General features: G+C 52.4%; 2 protein-coding genes across 4 annotated transcripts; both read left to right on the forward strand.

Moving 5' to 3' along the window:
• The first annotated feature begins 785 nt into the window (after positions 1-785).
• On the forward strand, positions 786-7,080 carry GPR162 (G protein-coupled receptor 162). Of its 2 annotated transcripts, none has more exons than XM_053935050.1 (5): positions 786-894; positions 2,567-4,341; positions 5,131-5,320; positions 5,881-6,032; positions 6,196-7,080. In XM_053935050.1, the coding sequence occupies exons 2-5, from the start codon at positions 3,502-3,504 to the stop codon at positions 6,721-6,723; spliced, it is 1,710 nt and encodes a 569-aa protein (XP_053791025.1). In that variant the 5' UTR covers positions 786-894; positions 2,567-3,501; the 3' UTR covers positions 6,724-7,080. The 2 variants fall into 2 exon arrangements, with proteins under 2 accessions (XP_053791025.1, XP_053791026.1); XM_053935051.1 differs by lacking the exon at positions 786-894 and adding an exon at positions 1,123-1,364.
• Positions 7,081-8,038: 958 nt separating this feature from the next.
• Positions 8,039-19,288, forward strand: P3H3 (prolyl 3-hydroxylase 3). 2 transcript variants are annotated; one of them, XM_053935047.1, is made up of 15 exons: positions 8,039-8,518; positions 9,129-9,281; positions 9,975-10,161; positions 10,289-10,420; positions 11,287-11,420; positions 11,724-11,813; positions 12,139-12,191; positions 12,369-12,427; positions 13,581-13,705; positions 13,830-13,925; positions 14,903-15,053; positions 15,220-15,337; positions 17,701-17,776; positions 18,196-18,336; positions 18,596-19,288. In XM_053935047.1, the coding sequence occupies exons 1-15, from the start codon at positions 8,108-8,110 to the stop codon at positions 18,806-18,808; spliced, it is 2,139 nt and encodes a 712-aa protein (XP_053791022.1). In that variant the 5' UTR covers positions 8,039-8,107; the 3' UTR covers positions 18,809-19,288. The 2 variants fall into 2 exon arrangements, with proteins under 2 accessions (XP_053791022.1, XP_053791023.1); XM_053935048.1 differs by lacking the exon at positions 18,196-18,336.
• The last annotated feature ends 1,107 nt before the right edge of the window (positions 19,289-20,395 follow it).

Raw genomic sequence — 20,395 nt, forward strand, 5'->3', positions numbered from 1 at the left:
CTATTGGCAGACAACAGGCCCTACAATGAATGAAGACAATGAAAGTATTGGTGCCTTCACTCCAGTAGCAAGACGGGTAACAGGAAAATGAGACGTCTTTTGTCTTGTGAAGACTTTCTAGCCAGGAATGTGCTGGCTGAGGTGACACAGCTGGAGGGGGAGCTTTACCCCTCTGACATGACCAAACCATTGCTCTGAGCATTATTCCCACTCTATCTTCTGTCCTCTCTTCCCCCTTTCCTCTGTCTGTATGACCACGCTGTTGGTTGGTGATGGAAGAGCCCACCACAGCAGCTGTGCAAACTGAGGCACGCTGGGCACCTTGCCCGCCAAGCACCCTTTGCAGCACCAGCTCTTTGCCTTTCCCCTCGCTTCGCAGCCATCCCCCCCACACCTAGTACGGCCTGGGTGCCTCCTCACATCCCTCTTTGGGAAAGGGAGCCGGCGCCTCCTTGTCCTGCGAGTGACACTGTGGGGGCGGCCGTGTCGGCCCGTGGGGCAGGAGGGCTGCACACGACGGGGAGCCGCCGTGCCTGGGCCATGTCCAAGCCCGGCTCCGGGAGCACGACCGGGCGCAACCCGCCCCGTCGCCGCGGCCCGTCGGGAGTAGCGGAGGGGCCGGTGCCGGGGCGGCGGCTCCCGCGCCCGTCCGCCCGTCCCGCCCCCTGGCTGCTCGGCCCGGCGGTGCTCCCGCCGCCGTCCCCCGCCGGCGCTCCCCGCCCCTCGCCCCTCGCCGAGCCCCGCCCGGCGGTGGCCGGAGCGCGGGGCCGGGGCGGCTGCCTGCGGCGGCCGGAGCTGCGGCGGCGGCCGGGGCCGGGGGCCGGCACACCGGGCAGAGGCGCGCACAGCCGCGCGGGGCGCCCGTCGCCATGGCAGCGCTTGCTCCGGCGAGAGGTAAGATGGGTCCCCCCGGCCCCCGCCGCCGCCGCCGCCGCGATCGGCCCCCGCTCCGCCGCCGGCGGCCCCCGCTCCGCCGGGCGCAGGGCGGCGCCGCCGCCGCCGGGCACGGCCGCGCCCCGGGGCGCCCCGCGGGCTCCGCGGCCCCCGCCCAGCCCAGCCCCGGCCGAGCCGCTGCGCTCCGCCGCCGCCGGGCGAGGCTCGGGGCGGCCGGACCCCCGCCGTGGCCGGGCTGCCGAGCGGGGGGCGAAGGGAGGGGGCAGCGGGGCAGCGGCGCACCTCGGCCCGGCCGGCCGCGTCTCCCGGCACCCCGGCTTTCTCCGCGCTTCTTTGCAATCATTCTGGGTCACCTTCCCCTGCGAGCCCCCTCCCTCGCCTCCCCCTGCATCAGCAGCCCCGCGAGCGTCTCCTGTGCTCTCCCCCGCTGGTGGGATGGGCGGTGGGGTGCACCCAGGGAGCGTGCTCAGGTGAGGATGGGTTTCCCCGACCCGGGCATCCTGCGCTAGCTCTGGGGCATTCTGGTCTCTGCGAGCGGGAGTACCACAGCTTGAAGCAGAATTGGGCCCCAGAGCCAGCAGAAGCAGGAGGATTCCAGCCTCATCGAGGGATCAGTGTGGGCCAGCAGAACAAGCTGGAGTGGGAAGGGCGGCAGAAGGAGAAGCTGCAAGGAAATTCATTCCCCTGGGATTATCAGAGACGGGTAGTTCGGTAACTGTCTCCAGAGGCCACAGGCCTAACTGCAAGAGTGGTGATAGTGGGGGGAAAAAGATGAAACAGACTAGAATGGGGCCATTGCCAGTCCAGTCATGGCAAACTGCTCCAAGCAGGGAGGAAAGGAGGCAAAGCCTCAGGTGGTCACAGAGAAGGTGAGAAAATAATGGAGAAGCAGGAAGAAGGGGGGCGTGGGAACTCAGCCATTAGCTCAGGCTTGGGTACTGAGCCATCCACATAGTCAAGGCACAGAGCAGGCCTGTACCTTCCTGGAATATACTGCTTGGGTGTCCCCTGTGGGGAGAAGGGGGTCTGAGCTGGTAGGACCAGGGAAGGCAAAGATAAGTAGTCTCAGGAATAGGTTAATAGTCTTGTTCCCTAGGTTTGTGACTGTCGGGGGTCTCTGGAGACCAGAACTGCCCCAGCAGAAACATGTGGCTGAAAGACTTGTGTATCAAGAATGCGGAATGGCAGGGTTCTATTGTAATGGTGGAATGCACCCATGCATGGGAGCAGCAGGTTAAAAACCAGATCACTGGCAGAGAGAAGCTGAGGTCCAAAGACTGTTGGAGCTGTGGGAGCTGTACATCTGAAACAAGGGGTGTAGCAGCACATGCATGGAGATGGCAGGGCTGGAATTGCAAGGGATGATGCAGATCAGATCTTCTATGCCAGAAATGGCATTAGTAACACTTTGGGTAGGGAGCCTAGGACTGGAAGGGCAGGGAGCATGGTGTGTCTCAGCAGCACTGGATTGAGTTGGTGGGGACCAGAGCCCAGCCTGAGCTGTGTGGAGACTGGTGCAAATATGGCTCTTCTGTTCCCTGAAAGACACAGGGAATGCTCCACACTGTCTAAATCATGACAAGGTGTTAGTGTGGGCAAGGAGAGAGAGAGGGAGAGATCTGGGAGGATAGAATGATCTTAAATTACTTTTTCTCTTTTCTCTCTTCTACAGTGAAACTCATGCCCTGAATCTCCAAGGGAACCTTTGAAAAGGATCTTCCCCTCCCTGCCATCTCTGTATTGTTTGCCAGCTGTGCCCTGTGCAGGAAAGCTTTAAAGACCAGCAAAAAGAGAACAGCAAAAAGGACAATGTAGTTAGAGTCCAGTGAGGTCTTGGGTAGGGAGCCTTTTGAATCTTGTTTCTCACCCTTCCCTCTTTGTTGATAGCTCTCTGACAGCCTTGGCAAGAACCTCTACCTGGCCACGAGCGCAGTGGCATTTGGTGAGACAGGAATTACGCACAGTGTATGCACCACCCTCACTTTTTTGTCAGGACCTTTGCTCTTTTTCCTGTCACCTCTGAAACTCTTGCCTAGCTCCTCATTCCCTAGGACACTGGGAAGCAGGCACTTGGTTCTGCCAAACTGTTTGGAGTTCCTGGAAATCCCTGTTTGTGTGTGGCCTTCACCAGTCCCAGCAGAAGGTGGCCTCTGAGTCAGAAGTTGTCTGGTGGGCACATGAAGTAAAGAGAGCTTTTTATCTGAGAGAAGAGTGGAGGAGAGGGATGTAATAGATGGGGAGGAAAAAAAAAAAGTTAGCCCGAGCGAGTGAGGGAAGAAGCACTGGCAAGTGTTCATGAGAGAGAAAAAAGGTGGAAGAAAGAAAAAGAAAGAGAACAAGGGAAAAAAAAACAGATGAAAAAGTTAGAACAAGGGAAAGAAATATAATCAAATAGGAGGGAAAGGGAAGACTGGAAGCGAGACAGAGTTGACGGCTGTTCTGCCTGGCACCTGGTGGCAATGCCTTGAGAAACCCTTCCAGCGTGCAAACAACTCACATTGCAGCAGCAGATGAGGAGAGACGTGGCTCCCCCAGCGCAGAGTCCCACTCACCCTCTTACAATATCCCAGCAGCAGAGGCAGGGTGCAGTCTAGCAGGGTTGGCAGCATGGGGGACTCTGAATCAGAGTCCACCTTGCACAACAACTCACTGTGGTGGCTGGCATGTGGGATGTTAGCTCTGTTAGCCAACTCTTGGATTATCCTCAGCATCACGGCCAAACAACAGAAACACAAGCCTCTGGAGCTGCTGCTGTGCTTCCTTGCTGGCACACACATCCTTATGGCAGCAGTACCCCTCACCACCTATGCCGTGGTGCAGCTGCGGCGCGAGTCCTCGGACTACGACTGGAACGAAAGCATCTGCAAGGTCTTTGTCTCCACGTACTACACCCTGGCACTGGCTACCTGCTTCACAGTGGCCTCACTCTCCTACCACCGCATGTGGATGGTGAGGTGGCCAGTCAACTACCGCCTGAGCAATGCCAAGAAGCAGGCTCTGCACGCAGTCATGGGGATCTGGATGGTGTCATTCATCCTCTCCACCCTGCCCTCCATCGGCTGGCACAACAACGGCGAGCGCTACTATGCCCGTGGCTGCCAGTTCATTGTCAGCAAAATAGGGCTGGGCTTCGGTGTCTGCTTTAGCCTCCTGCTGCTCGGAGGAATCGTCATGGGCTTGGTGTGCGTGGGTATCACCTTCTACCAAACCCTGTGGGCACACAGAAGACGCCGGCGGTGCCACCATCAGAGAGCGGAAGAAGCGTCATCCTGCTCTTCATCAGCACACACCACTTTCAATGTGCCAGCCATTGTGGTGGAGGATGTACGAGGCAAAAGGAGGTCTTCACTGGATGGCTCCGAGTCAGCCAAGACCTCCTTGCAGATGACCAACCTCATAAGCGCCATTGTCTTCCTGTACGACACGCTCACTGGGGTGCCTATCTTGGTAAGTATCCAGTTCTCTCTTTCCCTTCAGAGTCTGCAGTTAAAGCAGATTTGCTTTTCTCTCAAGTTTTAGAGAGGGATCTCTCCTGTCCCACCAGCCGCAGAACTGCCGCATCTGAATCTGTGTTATTCTGAGCGGTGGTTTTAAAAAGATTGCAGTAATTCTCTCATCCTTCCGCAGCAGCATTTTCTTAAGTCTAAGTCTGGGGAATACACACCACACAGCTAAAACCACTGTGGAACACAGTTTTAAGTGGCTAAGAGGAGAGGAAATTATTCTGCAAACTTACTTGTAAAAACAATGAGATTTCTATTTCTCCAGTTTGCTTCTGGAGGACTGATACACCAGCTTTAACAGCTGATGCATCCAGTTGTCTTTTTCCTTCTGCTTCTATGGCTGTAGGCGGCATTCAGGTTTTGGCTAGCCGGTCGATTCTGTGCAAAATTGGAGAGCTGGAGAAGTTCTCAAAAAGAACCCTTAAAAGGGGAGAGGCTGAGTCACAGATTATTTTTTTCCCCAGCGGCTGTGTCCTTTGTTAGCACCTATTTAGCTCCAGCTGGTAATGAGCACAGGAAGAACGGATGTTAGCACCAGGTCTCATGGTAAAGATATGACAACTTGGAATATGGTCCAGCAAACCTGGGGCAAGACCCCAGGAGCAGTTTTTCAAAGGGACACAGGGTAATTACTTGATGAATCCTTTAGAGACAAATTATGTTCTACTACAGAATTGTTACCTTTCTCCCTACTTCTGTCTCCTTGGCATTGCTGCTTTTTCTTACCTTAAAGGTCGTGAGCTTTTTCAGCCTGCGCTATGATACGGCCCCCACCTGGATGGTTCTGGCTGTGCTCTGGTGTTCCATGGTGCAGACCTTGCTGCTCCCCTCTTTCATCTGGTCCTGCGAGCGCTACCGAGCAGATCTCCGCACTGTGTGGGAGCAGTGTGTGGCTATCATGTCTGAGGAAGACACAGAGGATGGTAAGCTCCTCACCAGCCCACAGTCTCCTTTCTTCACTAACCAACCTCCCCAAAAGACTACGGAGGAAAGAGGGGATCTTTGGGGAAAGGATCTTGTGGTGTTGCGGGTGGCTCAGTGACATTCATGTTACAGCTTGAAGTCAGCAACCACAAGAAAATTTATTCTGTGGAAGGCTCTGCCACTCACAGCCTTAGGACTAGCATCCAGGAAGCATTAGTGCAGCATCCTCCTCACTAGTTGCAAGCATAGATACATTGTGTGTGGCTTGCCAAACCACAACCAAAGTGACATGCTGGGCCTCAGCCCAACTCGCTCATTCAAGGGTCCAAGAGACCTGGCAGTGAGCAATTCAAAGGCAAGACAGAAGAAATAGGGCACTGTGTGGGTGCTTTAGTGCTGCTGCAAGCAGAAAGACAAGGTCCTTGTTCAGAGGTGAGCCCTCAGGGCTGCAAGTAGGACAGCACAAGTCAGATAAGCATTAGGATGGTGTCCAGGTGCCCTGATAATGCTCCTCTTCTGACTGAAAAGTGTTGACTGCCGTTCTTGTCTTTGCCAACAGATGGTGTGTGTGATGATTATGGTGATGGCAGGATCTGCAAAGTGAGATTTGATGCGAACGGCGCCGCAGCTGCGAAGCGGGACTCTCGGGACATCAAGCTGCTGCCCATGCACCACATGTTGTTGCCCCAGGACAAGGTGCATTACCTGCAGGTGAGCCAAGAGCTAGCGGGGCAGCCCCACAACCCACTTCCTTCTCTGTCAGTTTCCCACACCTTTGTGTCCTCTTGACTCTCTTCTCTGAGAACCTCAGCTACTCCCTTCCTGTTCTGACTCTTCAAGTCTTCCATCACCTGCCCCCTTCTCTGTTTTCCAGGTCCCTATCTCACGGAGAATGTCACATGATGAGACTAACATCTTCTCCGCCCACCGCTCTGCTCCATCCTTCCTACACAAGTGGTCTTCATCTGACGACATCCGCATTTCCACCCCCCGCAAGCCTGGAGGCCCTGGTTTCTTGCCTCCCCAGCTGCATGACTACCAGCACCGCCGGCGGCCCCCAGAAGATGAGCTGACGACCCTAAGGCAATTTTTGGAGGGAGGGCTGTTGCCCCGGGGCTCCAGCTCCAGCGCCTGCTTCTTCCGAGATGAAATCACCACGTTCATCGACGAGACGCCACAACCCACCCCAGCCTGCAGCCCACGGCACTCCCGTCTCCTGCTCGCATCACGCCGCGACCGCCGCCTCTCCCTCGGCAGCAGGGAGGAGGAGAATTCCGACCGGCCACGGCGCTGCTCCGTGCTTGGCAGTGAAGTCTGGCATCTGCAGGATGGAGAGCGGGCGCCATGTGAAAGGACCCCAGAAGCCTGCGAGCCACAGACCTTCCAGGACCCCAAACTATGAGAGACAGCATCAAAAACATTCAGTGCCATCACAGTTTTTAAATAAAACTTCAAGCGTTCCCTTTGTCCCAGGACCCAATCACTAATTTGCATTCTCATCTTTCTCACCAGCAGGCAGAAAACACGGCACCCCATGCTGGTGGGGGAAAAAGAAGTGGGACAGATCCACAGAAGGGAGCACAACGGACAACAGACAGCCTGTGCCTGCTCTCAGGTTACAAACACATCCACTGCTGCCACCGCCACTTGGCACCCTTGCCAGTCCCGTCCCTTTGTGAACTCCACCCTCGCATCCGCTCTGCCCTAAGAGACAAGGCAGGCGCAGAATGGTATTAAAATTCTATATTTGGAGTGTCAATCGTGTGTCTGTTTTTAAAATACTATATTAGTAATAATTTTGTTTCCATAGAAACAAAATGATTGGCCCGGTGTTTAATGAAGCTTCACAGGCTTCTGGAAGGGAAATGCAAAATGTGCGAGGCTCCTTTCCTCCCTCTTCATCCTTTCTTGTCAGTTTCCCTGAAAGGCAGCAGATGCTTAGCAGCCAAGGAACGGGAATGATGCCCTTAGAGGAGTTGTCATGGGAGACTGGGTGAAAGGTCTTCTGCCCATTTCAGATGTGGTGCTAAGCAGGAGGCCTCAGGTTTCCAACATTGCTCAACAAAAGGTTTTGCTTTGAGGTAACTCCAGGCTTGGAAAGAATTAAATTCACTCCAAGAAGATCTTGACCCTTAGCATCTTATTTCACCAGTGCAAACTGTTGATTCCAGTGCAAACTTTGTGTGAAACTTCAGATGGCCCGAACTTCTCAGCCAAACAGGAAAGTTGACAGAGGCTTCTGGGGGAAGTGCCTCTCAACTGCCCACACCAGCAAAGCTGGGAATGTTGAGGTCTGGAGCAGGTTCCTGCCCCAGACACGACTCTTGGCAGGGAGGTGCAAGACTAGTGTGTGGGAGATGGACCTTCCGGCTGGTGCTGGCTGTAGTTCCAGCCAAGGGCAAAGATTTGGCAGTGTCAGAGGGAGATAGGTAGCGCTTCACCCCCTAAGGAGTTAGTTCTCCGTGTGATGGGAGTATGAAGTGTCCAAGCGTGACTCCAAGGAGAGGCGTACTTGGAGGCGTTTGGGTGACCCACCCCAAATAGGGGGTTCGCGCTGGGGCTGCCGCCCGGACCTGGGGTCACGTCAAACACAGCGGCAGCAGCACCGGGAGCCCCCGAGGCAACGGCGGCTCTCGGCCGGCGCAGCAGGACCTGGGCCGAGCCTTCCCGCCCACCGCGGCCCCGGACCGGCGCCGCCCCCGGGGTGGGCCGAGCCCGGGGCCCGCCAGGACGCCCGCCCGCCTCGGACCCCTTCTCCTCTTCCTGCGTCTTCTCCTCCCGGAGCCATGGCCTCGCTGCTGTGCCTCAGCCTCCTCGCCGCCGCCGCGGCCGCCACGTCGCCGGGCCGGCTGGTGCCGTTCGACCTGCTGTACGCGGACGGGGTGCGGGCGTACCTGGCGCGGGACTGGGCGCGGGCGGCCGAGCTGCTGCAGCGCGCCCTGCACAGCTACGCGGGGCTGCGGGCCGCCCGCCGCGCCTGCCGCGCCGCCTGCGCCCGGGAGGAGCCCTTCCCCGGCGGGCCCGGGCGCTGGGAGGCCGCGCTGCTCGGGCCGGTGCTGCAGCGCGCTGGGTGCCTGCAGCGCTGCCTGCGGCGGCGGCTGCGCCCCGCGCCCTCCGCGCACCGCGCCAGCCGCGCCGTGCGCCGCGACTTCGAGCGCAGGGAGCCCTACAACTACCTGCAGGTGGCCTTCTTCCAGGTGGGCACCGGCCCCGGGGGCGGGCTCGCCCCAGCGGCGTGGGAGTTGCCACCTCCCGGGGTGCCGTCATGAGCGGCAGGGGGCCGGCGTGGCATGGCTGTCCTGGAGGGTCGTCGGGCAGCCGGGGGAGTGAGCGCCTTTCCTTCAGCCTCGAGAAGAGACAACCGAGAGGGAGCCTTATTGATGCGCATAAATATCTACAAGGGGGTTGCCAAGGGAGTGGAGCCAGTTTCTTCTCACGGGTGCCAGTCACTACAGGAGGGAACAGGCAGAAACTGATGCACAAGAAGTTCCTCCTTTAGGTGGAATATTAGGAAGAACTTTACTATGTGGGTGACCATGCACTGGAACAGATTGCCCAGAGCAGAGGGAATCTCCCTCACCGGAGACATTCCAAAACCATCTGGATGCAATCTGTTGCCATGTGCTGTAGGACGACCCTACTTGTGCAGGGAGGTTGGAGCAGATGACCCACTATGGTCTTTTCCAATCTGACCCATTCTGTAATTCTATGATTCTGTGAACCCAGGAAGCAGCTGGGGTGAGGGGTGGCTTTGAACAGCAGAGACCTGCAGGAAGCATGACAGGCACTGCTGCCTTTTCTCTACAGCTGAAGAAGCTGGATCAGGCCGTGTCTGCCGCTCACACCTTCTTCGTCGCTAATCCCCAGCACCTCCAAATGCGGGAGGACATCGAGAAGTACCGGCGTATGTCAGGGGTGAAGTCAGACAGCTTCCAGGACCTGGAGGCCACGCCACACTGGGTGAGGGCTCAGTGCAGAGCCATGCATGAGCAGCTTTTATTCCACCTTAGGGACTGGTCTGGGACCCTGATCTGTTCCTACACAAAGGCCATGGCTTGAGACAGGCCCCCATACACAGAATCATAGAGAGATTTAGCCTGGAAAGAACCTTTAATGATCACCTAATCCAAGTCCCCTGCCATAGGCAGGGATACCTTCCACTAGATCACATTGCTCAAAGCCCCATCCATCCTGTCCTTGGAACACTTTGAGGGATGGGACATCCACGGCTTCTCTGGGCAACCTGCTTCAGTGTGTCCTACAGTCATCATCAAAGTATCTTATCTCCAGTCCAACAAATAGTTTATCTTCCATCAAAATGCTTTTTCAGTTTAATACCATTGCCCCTTATTCTGTCACTACAGGCCTTGGTCAAAAGTCTCGCTCAGACCCCTTTGTGTCTGAAAGGCTGCAGGAAGATCTCCCTGCAGCCTTCTCTTCAAGGTGAGGACAAACCAGTGCAAGTGTGATGGAGAAACTTTTTGATGACAGTTACTTGGCTTTAGTCTAGGATTTGCTGTCACTGTGTGGTTGACTGTGCATGAGCAGGCGGGCCCCTTTATGTCAGCACCATCCTATGAGCGACTCAGAAGTCTCAGGGCATCCTTTGGTGTCACCCACACTGATGAAGGGACCTGGATCTGTCCTTCACAGGAAGCATATGAGACTGGTGTGCAGCACTATGATGCAGATGAGTACCTGCAGGCCGTGGCCAGGCTGGAGGAGTCACTCTCAGAGGCCCTGTCAGCACTGGAAGAGTGTCGTGCCCTGTGTGAAGGGCCTCGGGAGGATGAGGACGAGGAGGAGAAAATGCAGCCTGGCCTGTATGAAGCCATTGCAGGTAGTGTTAGAGGCACAGAGGGTTGGGTAGGAAGGCTGTGCTCCCCACACTGGGCACATCCCATCACCCAGCACTCCTGTCTGGAAGAAGTGTGGGCTACTGCCTTTCTTGCTCCTCTCTCTTGCAGCCCATTATATTCAGGTTTTGAAGTGCAGGCAGCAGTGTGTCCTGGAAATTGCCACAAAGCCGGGGAGAATTTCTGCCACAGAAGATTTCATACCCTCTCACCTTGATTTGCTGCAGTTTGCCTACAGCCAGGGTGAGCAGAGCCACAAACCAGCAGGTTGTGGCACCCCCACACTTGTCCTTTGCCTCTGATCCTGGAGGGGAGCATGTCATGGGGAAAAATGGCACACTGACCTGAGCTCTACTTCTATTTGCCCCTTAACTCTTTCCATAACCTCTATTCAAGTCTTTGGCTACCTTGGGAGATGTCCCTTGTGGTCTCCTACAGTCTCATTGCCCAGGTACTGTGGTGTGAGGCTGTTCCCATGTCTTTCCTCCAGCACACTTTTTCAGGACCTTGTTCCAACTGTTTGCTGAGTATTTTATACCCTCCTTTTCAGTACATGGTTCCAGACAAGGCTCCCCCTTCCTGCCTAGAGGCTACACATCTCACCTCAGCAGTGGTGCTCCTTCTGAGGCAGCCCTACCTGTCTACCTGCTGAACTGATGGCCTGGCATGGCACTGGTCATCCTGTCACTCTGTCACTTCCACACATTCCTCAGCCCTTCTTTTGCATAACCCTGCTCCTCTCCACACTGACCCAACTGTTTCTTACTTCCTCTGTCTGACAACTGGTAAAACTTGTATCTCAAAGAAGCTGCTAGACCCCTCATCTTGTCTGTTGCATGAGGGAAGTGGGACCATCTCTCTTTCAAAAGATACTTACTTTTAATCTGTTTCTTCTAAACCAGCTCCCAATAAGTATTAAAGGCATGCCTGTTCCGTACCAGGTTCATTCCCATCGCTGGGTGGAGGCCCTGTTAGGCAGGGGTTGATGTGTACTTGGTGTAAGCCAGCTGCCAGATCCTGACATGGACACTGGGTGCTGCTGGCCTGTACACATTCGCTGCTCAAGTCTTTCAGAGACGTGTGTTTGTTTTCTTCTGTCCCTGCACAAGTTGGGAACCAGACAATGGCTGCTGAATGTGCTGCTTCCTACTTGCTCTTCTATCCCACGGATGAGCCCATGTTGGAGAAAATGAAACAGTATCGCACAGAACTGGAAGAGGACGCAGCTGTCACAGCCAGACAGGTAGTTGCAACTCCAGGTCTGTCCTTTTTGGTCCTCCCCTGTCCCACAGGACAGGATCACAGTCCAAGAGACAAAAAGAGAAAGGTGTTTCACTGCTGACATGTGCCAAGGCCAGGACTGAAGAAACTGGAGTTTACTTCTAGTCTGTCACAGTCAGTGCCCTTTCAGGACAAAAACGGGCTTTAATTGTCCCTTCAGGACAAAAATGGGCACAGCAGTGTGATGGGGTAGGCTTCTGCCCTGGACAGGGATGGGGTTGTCTTTTGTGAGGTGGTTGTTTGATAGTCTTCTTTGCTTCCTTAGAGTATTCAGCATTATGTGCAGAGATCTTTGATGGAGAAGAAGTTGATTTATTATGCAGTGGAGCATCTGGGAGAAACTTTTAATGACCCTGTAAGTAACAGTATCATCTTAATCTTCCTGCCACGGTTTCACCAATTGTTCACAATCACAGTTGTCAGAATTCACTTTAATTGGCCATGATCCAGAAAGGATCAGATGCTGATGAGGAGGACTCCCAAGTCCTTATGAGGTGGATCTTTTAAGGCCTTTCTGCTGCTCCAGGACTGAAGTTAATTTGAAATTGCTGCTGTAACCATGTGCATTGGCTCAATTTGTCTGTCCTGAGAAGCTGACCACAGTGGTTGGTCTGATACTCACTGGAGAAGCAGTGCAAGGTTTGCTGTGTACTGAACCACCTGTGCTTTTTTTCTTACAGGATCTTTGGACTCCAGATGAGCTGATTCCTGAAAACCTAAGGGAGAAACACAGGTAAGATTGGGCATGTCAGCTAGGACTGCAGTATAAGTAGGAGTGGTACAAGGAAGAGTAATATGTGGAGAAATGGGCACAAAAGGACGGGAAGGATGTGACATGCTGCTACAGAGGGGGGTTGGGCATAGCTCTGTACTGACAGCCCTGGTCTCTGTTTTTTCCCTTGCTCCTGAGAGAGGATCAGGAGAAGCAAAAGCAGGAAACTCTGGATGTGGAAGAGAGGGAGAAGAGGGGTGAGTAAAAGAGCTTGAAGGAGGTCTTGGATGCAGTCAGCCTGACTTACTCAGGCTAAGTGCTGTCTTCCACCCTCAGACATTGGAATGCTAGCAGAGATGCAGACTGACTTGAATGGCTCAGCAAGTCTTCTCACTGTTCTTTTCTTCCTCTTTGATGCATGTGTAATCTTGTAAAATCTTGCTGCATACATCTCTGGCATGCGAACTCAGAGGGCATTGTGGCTGGAGAAGCTGAGAGCAGCCTGAATGTGTGACAAGCCCGTGGACATGCAGATCCCTGTTCAGTGTGCCAGCAGTGTCTACACCAAACCTGGTTCAGCTCCACCAGCCCAACTTCAATCAACACTTTTCTGAAAGGGACATGGAAGGAGGGGCCAGGAAATGGAAACTGGAAGCAGACAATTGGCTTGGGCAAGTCTTTCCCTGAAAAGCAAAAGTCCAAGGGGTTTGTGGCCAAATGATACAGGCTGCAGTGCAGAGTCTTGTGTTCTTGCTGGTCCCCTACTCTTATGTGTGGATGCAGAGCCTCTTGAAGGACTCAGTCGTGGAGTCTTTGCTTAAAATGACCCCAGGTGGTTCTCTGCTGTGGCACATGTGAGAGCTGAGCCTTCTCAGGGCCTGAGTGGCTTGGCATTCCTCATCATCCAGAGGTCAGAGCGGCTGGGAAAAAAGGCTGAAGATCAAAAAGATAAATCATCACCTAATAGCCAGTGCTTCTCTTTGGGGTGAAAAAAGCAGAAAGATTCACCAGAGATAATTCTTGAATAAGATGTTGATGATTCAAAGGAGGGTTGATGGAGGTGTTTACCTGCTTCTTTTCTCCAGAGCCTCACTCCAGTAGGCTGGACCTGTTCCGCTGCTGCAATCCACAGTGCACTCAACTTCTCCCAGCTCCCTGCTGCTCTCCCAGCAAGTCCCAAGTCTCTGCTGGCTCCTGAAGCACGTGCTGTAGGCCAGCTTCCCCAGCTGGTGCTCTGGTTACCCTGAAGCATGTGAGGGGTCTGCGAGGAGCGGGCATTTCTGGGGAACTGTCCTGTCTTCTCAGAGAATGTATAGTGTGTCTCCACTTCCTTATCCAGGCTGGGGGTTGGTGTCTGAGGGATTCTTGTCCAAAGCCTGCTCATGCCTATCTGTGCTTGCTTCTCAACAGGTCCTTTGCCTTTTGAGGGTATTGCTGTCACAATGGATTCCCAGCAGATGAATGGAACCCAGAGGGTTGTGTTCGACAGAGTGCTGACGGAGTCTGAGTGTAAGGACCTTCTCCGACTGACGAAGGTGAGGCCAGGATCCTGTAAGAACTCCTGTGTGTGTACTTTCCTCCTCAGCAGGCAGGGCAGTAGGGTTTCCATGGAGGAGAGGTGGCAGCCTAATGCATGTCATCTGTATCCTTCTATTCCAGGCAGCAGGGGAAGCAGGAGATGGATACCGGGCAAGACGGTCGCCTCACACCCCACATGAGAGATTTGAAGGGTTAACTGTTTTGAAGGCCATGCAGGTAAAATGCATCTGTGAGTCTGCTGCCTTCTTAATTGTCCGGAAAGAGAGTTTGCCACCTGAGTGTTTTCTTCTATGAATTGCACTCTGGGTGGTGTCAGGGGTGAGCTGTCTCCCTCACAAAACTTGTGGTCTCCTCTGACCTGCTTCCTCCTCATCACATTCAGGGATGTTGTATGTAGAAGGCTTGACAAGTGCTTTCTCTTCTGTGAGGCACGGTTTGGGAACTGCTTGTCCCTGTGAGGTAGCCCTACAGACATGCTTAGTTTAGAGTTGGAGAATAAATTAAGGTAGAAGAAGCCTCTTGAGATCTCTGATCTGACCTCCAGCTTGCAGCACATCTAATTCTAAAGCTAGATGAAATCCCTCGATTCTTTGCGTAGGCAAGTTCTGAACATTTCCAAGGGTGGAGATTCTCCAGCCTCTCTGGGCACCTTTTCTGGTGCTGTACCAGTCTTGTGAGGGTGAAATTTTTCTTCATATCTAGCCAAAATTTCCCTTGCTGCAGCTTTTGTCTGCTGCCTCTTTTCAGTGTGTCTCTCTGAGGAGACACTGTCTCTGTCTCCTCTGTAATCCCCTTTTAGGGGACAGGAGGCTGTACTTAGATGTTCCTTTGGCCTCCTCTTCTCTAGACAGAAGAAAGCCAAATCTTTCAGCCTGTTTTTCTAAGTCATGTGTTCCAATATTCCTGCCATCTTAGGACTCTTCATTCAAGACTAACTTCAGTCTCCTAGTATCTCTTGTGTAGTGGGACATCCAAAATTATGCAGCTTTACAGCTTCATGGGCCAAGGAGAAGGAAATAATTACTGTGCTGTACAGTTGTACTCCTGAGTTATAATTGAATGAGAAAATGTGTTCTTTTCTTGCCTGAGTGACCACAGGACTTTACAAAGGTCTCTTCTTCTGTGCTGTGTACGTGTATCATTTCATAGAGTGTCTTTGTAAGTATTGTAACAGACTTGTTTTCCACTTGTAGCTGGCCCAAAATGGGGACGTGGAATGGAGAGATGCCAAATTGCTTCTGCAGGCTAGTGAGAAATCTCGGAAAATCATAGAGTCCTATTTTACTCCTGGAAAGAAACTCCATTTTTCATTCACACACCTTGTGTGTCGCAGAGCTGTAGACGGTAAAGAACCTTTCATCCTGTTAGTCCCTGTCTCCCAGAGTCTCCTCAATCCCAGCCATGTGCTCTCAGGAGACTATCCTCCCGTTATTCTCACTGTATCTCTTTCCCTCTGCTTTATTCTTTCTTGAAACGGAAAATGCCCGTATTCCTTTTTGTATATTTTCAGGGGAACAGGAAGGTCGCATGGATCTTAGTCATCCTGTCCACGCTGACAATTGTCTCTTGGATCCTGAGGGGCAAGAGTGCTGGAAAGAACCTCCTGCCTATGTGTACAGGGACTACAGGTAAGAGCACCTGCATTAGATCATGTGAAGATATCCCTGGCCCCATCAGAGCATGAGCTTAGCTTATAGAAGCCAGGTGATGGTTGGCTCAGAGCCATCCAGGACTGTAGCATCAGGCAGAAGGCTGCATCAGCAGCTTCAGAACGAGGTGTGAAACACCTTCCCTGGGCTGGGAAGACCTGCCCTTTTTCCTTCCTTGCTTCACACAGCCAGCTTTAACAGAGAGCAGAATGAGGCTGGGAGGCTGCACAGATTAGAACCATGATATCAAACTGCTATCTTGTGGGTCTACCACAGTATTACAGTCAGCTACCAGCCCTTTTGACAGGCTGTTTCTTGTAGTCGAGTTCCATCTTTTACAGAATTCTGTGAATTACAGGAAAGGGATATTCAAGCTCCTTGGATTCCTTTTGTTTGAGCAGTCAGTGTACTTCAGTGACTGTTCTCTCAAGATTCACTGCAAATACTTTGTCTTGGGTTTTTCCATTCCATGTGAGAGTTTATGTTTTTTGCAGCCCGTGGCAGGTTTTGTTACTCCTCTGTGAAAGAACCTGAAATATAGTTTAATGGTGATGCCAGTTGTTGCACACTGCAGCCAGATGAGGTCAGTTCACTACAGCTGATTCCTCCTTCTTGCCATCTCATCCCTGAGCATCCAGAAATTTTACTTGTCTTTTCTTTGAATGGTAGCTGTATCCGGAGCAGAAATCTCTAAGTAGCTACATGAAGATATGGGACTTAGCGGGAATTCTATTATAATTGAGTTGTTTCCCTTTGGATACCAGTGTTTACTTGGTATAACCAGATTGTAAAGTTACCAGACTTTGTCATGTAACTAGTTAGATCTCTGTCCCTCCTGTGAGAAAACTGTCCTGTCCCTTCATTGCTCCCTGGGTTCTCTGACTTCCATTTGAATGGATGGTAAAATACCTTCTCGGGATCTATGCCACTGAGCTATTTTTGGGAGTATCCTTGTCCTCTTGCAGCTCGAATTGTGACTGCCCAACCAGCTTAAGGGCTGAGCTCTTACAGTGTCCTTTTGAATGAAGTCCCTGTGTTCCAAACTTCCTGGATCTTTCCTGTGAATCTGTGCTATGGGCATTAATGATAATATTGAGCAGTATTGGGCCCAGGGGCCCATGAGTTCCAGTGATGCTGCTCCAGGTGCACAGTGCTCCTTTGGGTGCCAGCAGTGCACTGGTCCCTGTGTGCTGTTCATGCTCGTCTCCACCTTCTCTTTTTGTTAGAAATTTCCCCCATGGCACTATTCTGAGTCCTTTTACCACAGTCCAAACTGCTGAGATTGAGCATGTAGTGTTTCCTTGGAAAATGCACTATTTTTTCAAACATTATGTGGGTAGCCCAATCTGCTTTTAGTACCCCCATGTTACATTTTAAGACCATTTTCCATTTGCTTCTTGTCCTCCAATTACCCTTCTCAGAAATGGAGTCTAAAGCCCTGCAGACTATTGAGGTCAGGATAACACTGTTTATGCTTCAACCATTATCCCTACCTTCCTGTCCCTTTGGATGTGTGAGAGCTGTCCTTGCTTTTCTCCACTCATGTCACCACTCTGGCTTCACAGCCTCATTAAAACCCTGTGGCAGAAGAGCTACAACTTCCTGGGTTCCAGGGCTAGTAATCCTCTCACTACCCTTATGTCCTTAACATTGCTTCAGCAACCACAGTGTTCATTTGTATTTCTTCCTCTCTGTCCTATTAATTAAGAGCCTCTGTTGTTCCTCTGATGTTTTCTATCAGCTTAATTGAATACCAAGAAGAACCCGGGCAGTTTGTGGTCCATTCTTTCACCTATTTGATTGTGGGTTCACCTGTGCTGTACAGTGGCTGCACTACTTCTCTTTTTGTATAACTTTAGTAAAGTTTCTTGGTTTAATTTTCTTTTCTACATGCACCAGGCCCATTTTTGATCATTCCAATTCTAATGCTACCCTGAAATTCCTTGGCTGTTAAGACATGGCTTTCTTTGCTGATCAGTCTCCTCTTCCAGGAGTTGGATTATTCCCAACCTTGAAACATAAGCAGCAGGTTAGAAACAAGGTCTATCAAGCCCAGGGCGCTGTCACAACAGTGCCATAGATGCATGCTGCAGGGGATTAAGAATAAACCAAAATAAAACGGGACAAGTGTGTAGAGCTAATTCCCTGGCATACTCTCCCAGCCTCCTGTGGCTTGCAGCTCAGGGACTCCCCTGAGCTAGGCACTGCTGTATTTAACACCCTCAGATGGATTCTCCTGCTAACTGGTCTACTTGCTTTTGAACCTGTGACAAGGAGTGTGGGGAAGCACCTGGGAGGAGTAAGCTTCACCGTACATATGTACTCTTTCTTTTTGTCCACAGTGGCATTCTCTACCTCAATGATGACTTCCAAGGTGGAGGCCTTTTCTTCACTGAAATGGACACTGTGACTGTCACAGTAAGTCTGGGACTGGCCAAAAGAGGGAGAGAGGACTGAGGGCAAGACTTAGTCTGGGCAGGAGGAAACTGATTGGTTATTGGATCCCACCACTCCAAAAACAATCCAGTGCTGGTGCAGTGGCAGATTCAAATAGGGGCAGCTAAAGGGAAATTGAGGCAAATCTTAGACAGGAGAATTTGACTCTTTCCTAGATGAGATTTTCCAGGCTCTTCCAGTCTGTGGGTGTCTGTGACCTTTGTTGTCCCATTGATTCTCTCTGTCCCTCTCCAAGGCCTGCCTTGCTCATAAACTGGCTGAAGATGCCTAGCAGCTCTCTGGTCTTCCACATTCCCAGAGGCAGTGTCACCTCTGTAGGAGGACTGTACTCCAGACCAGGGGTCTGCTGGCTTCACAGTCTCTTGTCTCTCTCCTGGCAGGCCGAGGTGCATCCCAAGTGTGGGAGGCTGGTAGCCTTCAGCTCTGGCAAGGAGAACCCCCATGGCGTGTGGGCCGTGAGCCGCGGAAGGCGCTGCGCCATTGCCCTCTGGTACACGCACTCCCAGGAGCATGCTGAGCAGGTGAAGGGCCATGCTGGAGGAACAAATACAAGTACCTCCAAGAGAGATCAAATCCCACTGAGGAACAGCTTTTGGGCTTTCCCTTGGGGCAGGGCATAGTGCAGCAGCTGGGGGTTGCCCTTGGACAGGGCATCTGGTGGAGGGGCCAGCCTGGGATGGGTCCTGCAAAGGGGATTGGGCTCTGCAGCGGTCAGGTGGATGTGTTTTGTCGAGACCCCAGCAGGGAGGATTCAGATCATTTCTGTTTCCATGGCTGCAGGAACGCGTGAAGGCAGAGGAGCTGATGGAGCAGAGGTCTGTGGAGCAGGACCAGCCTGATGGAGATAAACATCAGAGAACTGATCGCAGCAGCAGATCCTCCTCAGAGCCTCGTGCTCCCAGGCGTGCAAGCAAGCCTGCAGATCAGAGACAGAAGCCTGGCTTGGATAGGAAGCAGCACCCCAAGGTGCTACGGGCCAGAGATGAGTTCTGAGTGCACGGGGCCCTGTGGACTGTCACACACCACGGCCTGGCAGGTCACGGGAGGACCGGGACCACAGAGGCCTGGGGAAGTGTATTAGTGTGGTAGAGCCGTAGTGATGGGGAGGGGTGCAGCTTTCTTCTCTGTGGTGTCCCAGCAGCTGAAAAATGGGAGGACACAGTGTGGAAGTCAGTGACACCAGGAACTTTCTTTACTGCCTCACCGTGTTTGTCTCACTCAGAACTAAGAAGACAAGGTCTTACCACCCCACTCCTCTCAGTGCCAAGTTCTTGGCCATCCAGGGCTAAATCTGAGATGGGGAGGAGGAGCCTGGAGTCTTTTGGTGAGGGCTGTCTCACATTCAGGAGCTCAAAACTAAAGCCTTTGAATTTCCTAAGCACCTGCAAACTCCAGAACCTTGCAAAGTGACCTGAGACAGCAAAGGTGAGGGACTGTGAATAGATGGAATAAAAGCCGAATGCTGGACACAGATATTGATGGGAGCGTGAGTCTGTATACCAGGAAGACATGCACACTTGTTTCTGATTGAAATTTAATTAACAAATGATGCATGAGCCCTCAGTGAAAGATAACAGAGTATTTACCCAGATGTCAGCTACTTCCAATAAGGGAGAGCAAGAGAGAAAGTCAGCTGTGACGTGGCTAACATGGAAAGGGTGAGGGTGCCTTTAAGAAAGAGCACTGTACACTCACATTTCCCTGTAGCAAGACTTCTCTTTTTATTGTTTTCATTTTTCTTCCCCTTTCCATGCACTAAATTGTCCCTGAAAGCAGAAGAAAGATTTTGTTTATCATTTTCCACCCTGATAGAAAGACAATCTGCTGTCACTGCCCAGGGGATTAGTGTCCCGAGATGGGATTATATTGTAGCCAAATAGGAATTGAATGGGGTGGATATGGAGTATCTAAAAGAGCAGTGACCCTTTTCCTGGGAAGCATTAGAGCAAGAGATCAATCTGTGGTCATGACATACTCAAGCCTTGATGAGTTGTGCATGGAGACCCCAAATGCAGTTCAAGTGGAAGAAGTCTTTAGAGCCAGGGCCAGTGGTGTAAGAGGTGGGTGAGCGATCCCCTTTGTCACTGTTGGCACAGGGCCCCTGCTCCACGGAAAGGGAAGTCCTTCCTCAGTCTGAATCCTGATGCTTCTTAACATGCAGGCTTGAGAAACTTGTGTTGGCAACCCTTTTTGCTTCCCATCCCCTCCCCAGGGTCACAGGAAAATGTTTGATTGTGTGCATTTCAAATTCCCTTTCCCTGGCAAAGGAGCCTGTCACATCCCAGCACCCACATGTCCATCCCGATGATTCGTGGGGGGTGCTGGGTGGTTCCTGGTTGATGAAGACGCGTTGTGGGGTGAGGGGCCAGTGTCCACATCTCTGGCTTGCTTTGCCCAAAGGTAGCCTGGGTGATTAGACTGATGGCCTCCTGACGTCAGATGAGATCCGTTAAAAGGTATTTATCTCAGGCTTGGGCCAAAGCCGCGGGAGAGATTAAAAGAGATTGAGGCCAAGATAATCCCCTCGCAGCATCCCACTAAAGTGGCTGCCAAAAGGCATGCCACCAAATCTTTTGCCAC

Source organism: Vidua chalybeata, chromosome 2 (genome assembly GCF_026979565.1).
Source record: "Vidua chalybeata isolate OUT-0048 chromosome 2, bVidCha1 merged haplotype, whole genome shotgun sequence".
Lineage (NCBI taxonomy): Eukaryota > Metazoa > Chordata > Aves > Passeriformes > Viduidae > Vidua > Vidua chalybeata.

Excerpts from the sequence above, each read along its gene's own strand:
- GPR162 (XM_053935050.1), top strand. The coding sequence starts at position 3,502 with ATGGGGGACTCTGAATCAGAGTCCACCTTGCACAACAACTCACTGTGG. Across the intron at positions 5,321-5,880 it reads TGAGGAAGACACAGAGGATG|ATGGTGTGTGTGATGATTAT; the intron begins GTAAGCTCCTCA and ends CTTTGCCAACAG. Across the intron at positions 6,033-6,195 it reads ACAAGGTGCATTACCTGCAG|GTCCCTATCTCACGGAGAAT; the intron begins GTGAGCCAAGAG and ends TCTGTTTTCCAG.
- P3H3 (XM_053935047.1), top strand. The coding sequence starts at position 8,108 with ATGGCCTCGCTGCTGTGCCTCAGCCTCCTCGCCGCCGCCGCGGCCGCC. Across the intron at positions 11,814-12,138 it reads GAGAAACTTTTAATGACCCT|GATCTTTGGACTCCAGATGA; the intron begins GTAAGTAACAGT and ends TTTTTCTTACAG. Across the intron at positions 15,054-15,219 it reads GTGTCGCAGAGCTGTAGACG|GGGAACAGGAAGGTCGCATG; the intron begins GTAAAGAACCTT and ends GTATATTTTCAG.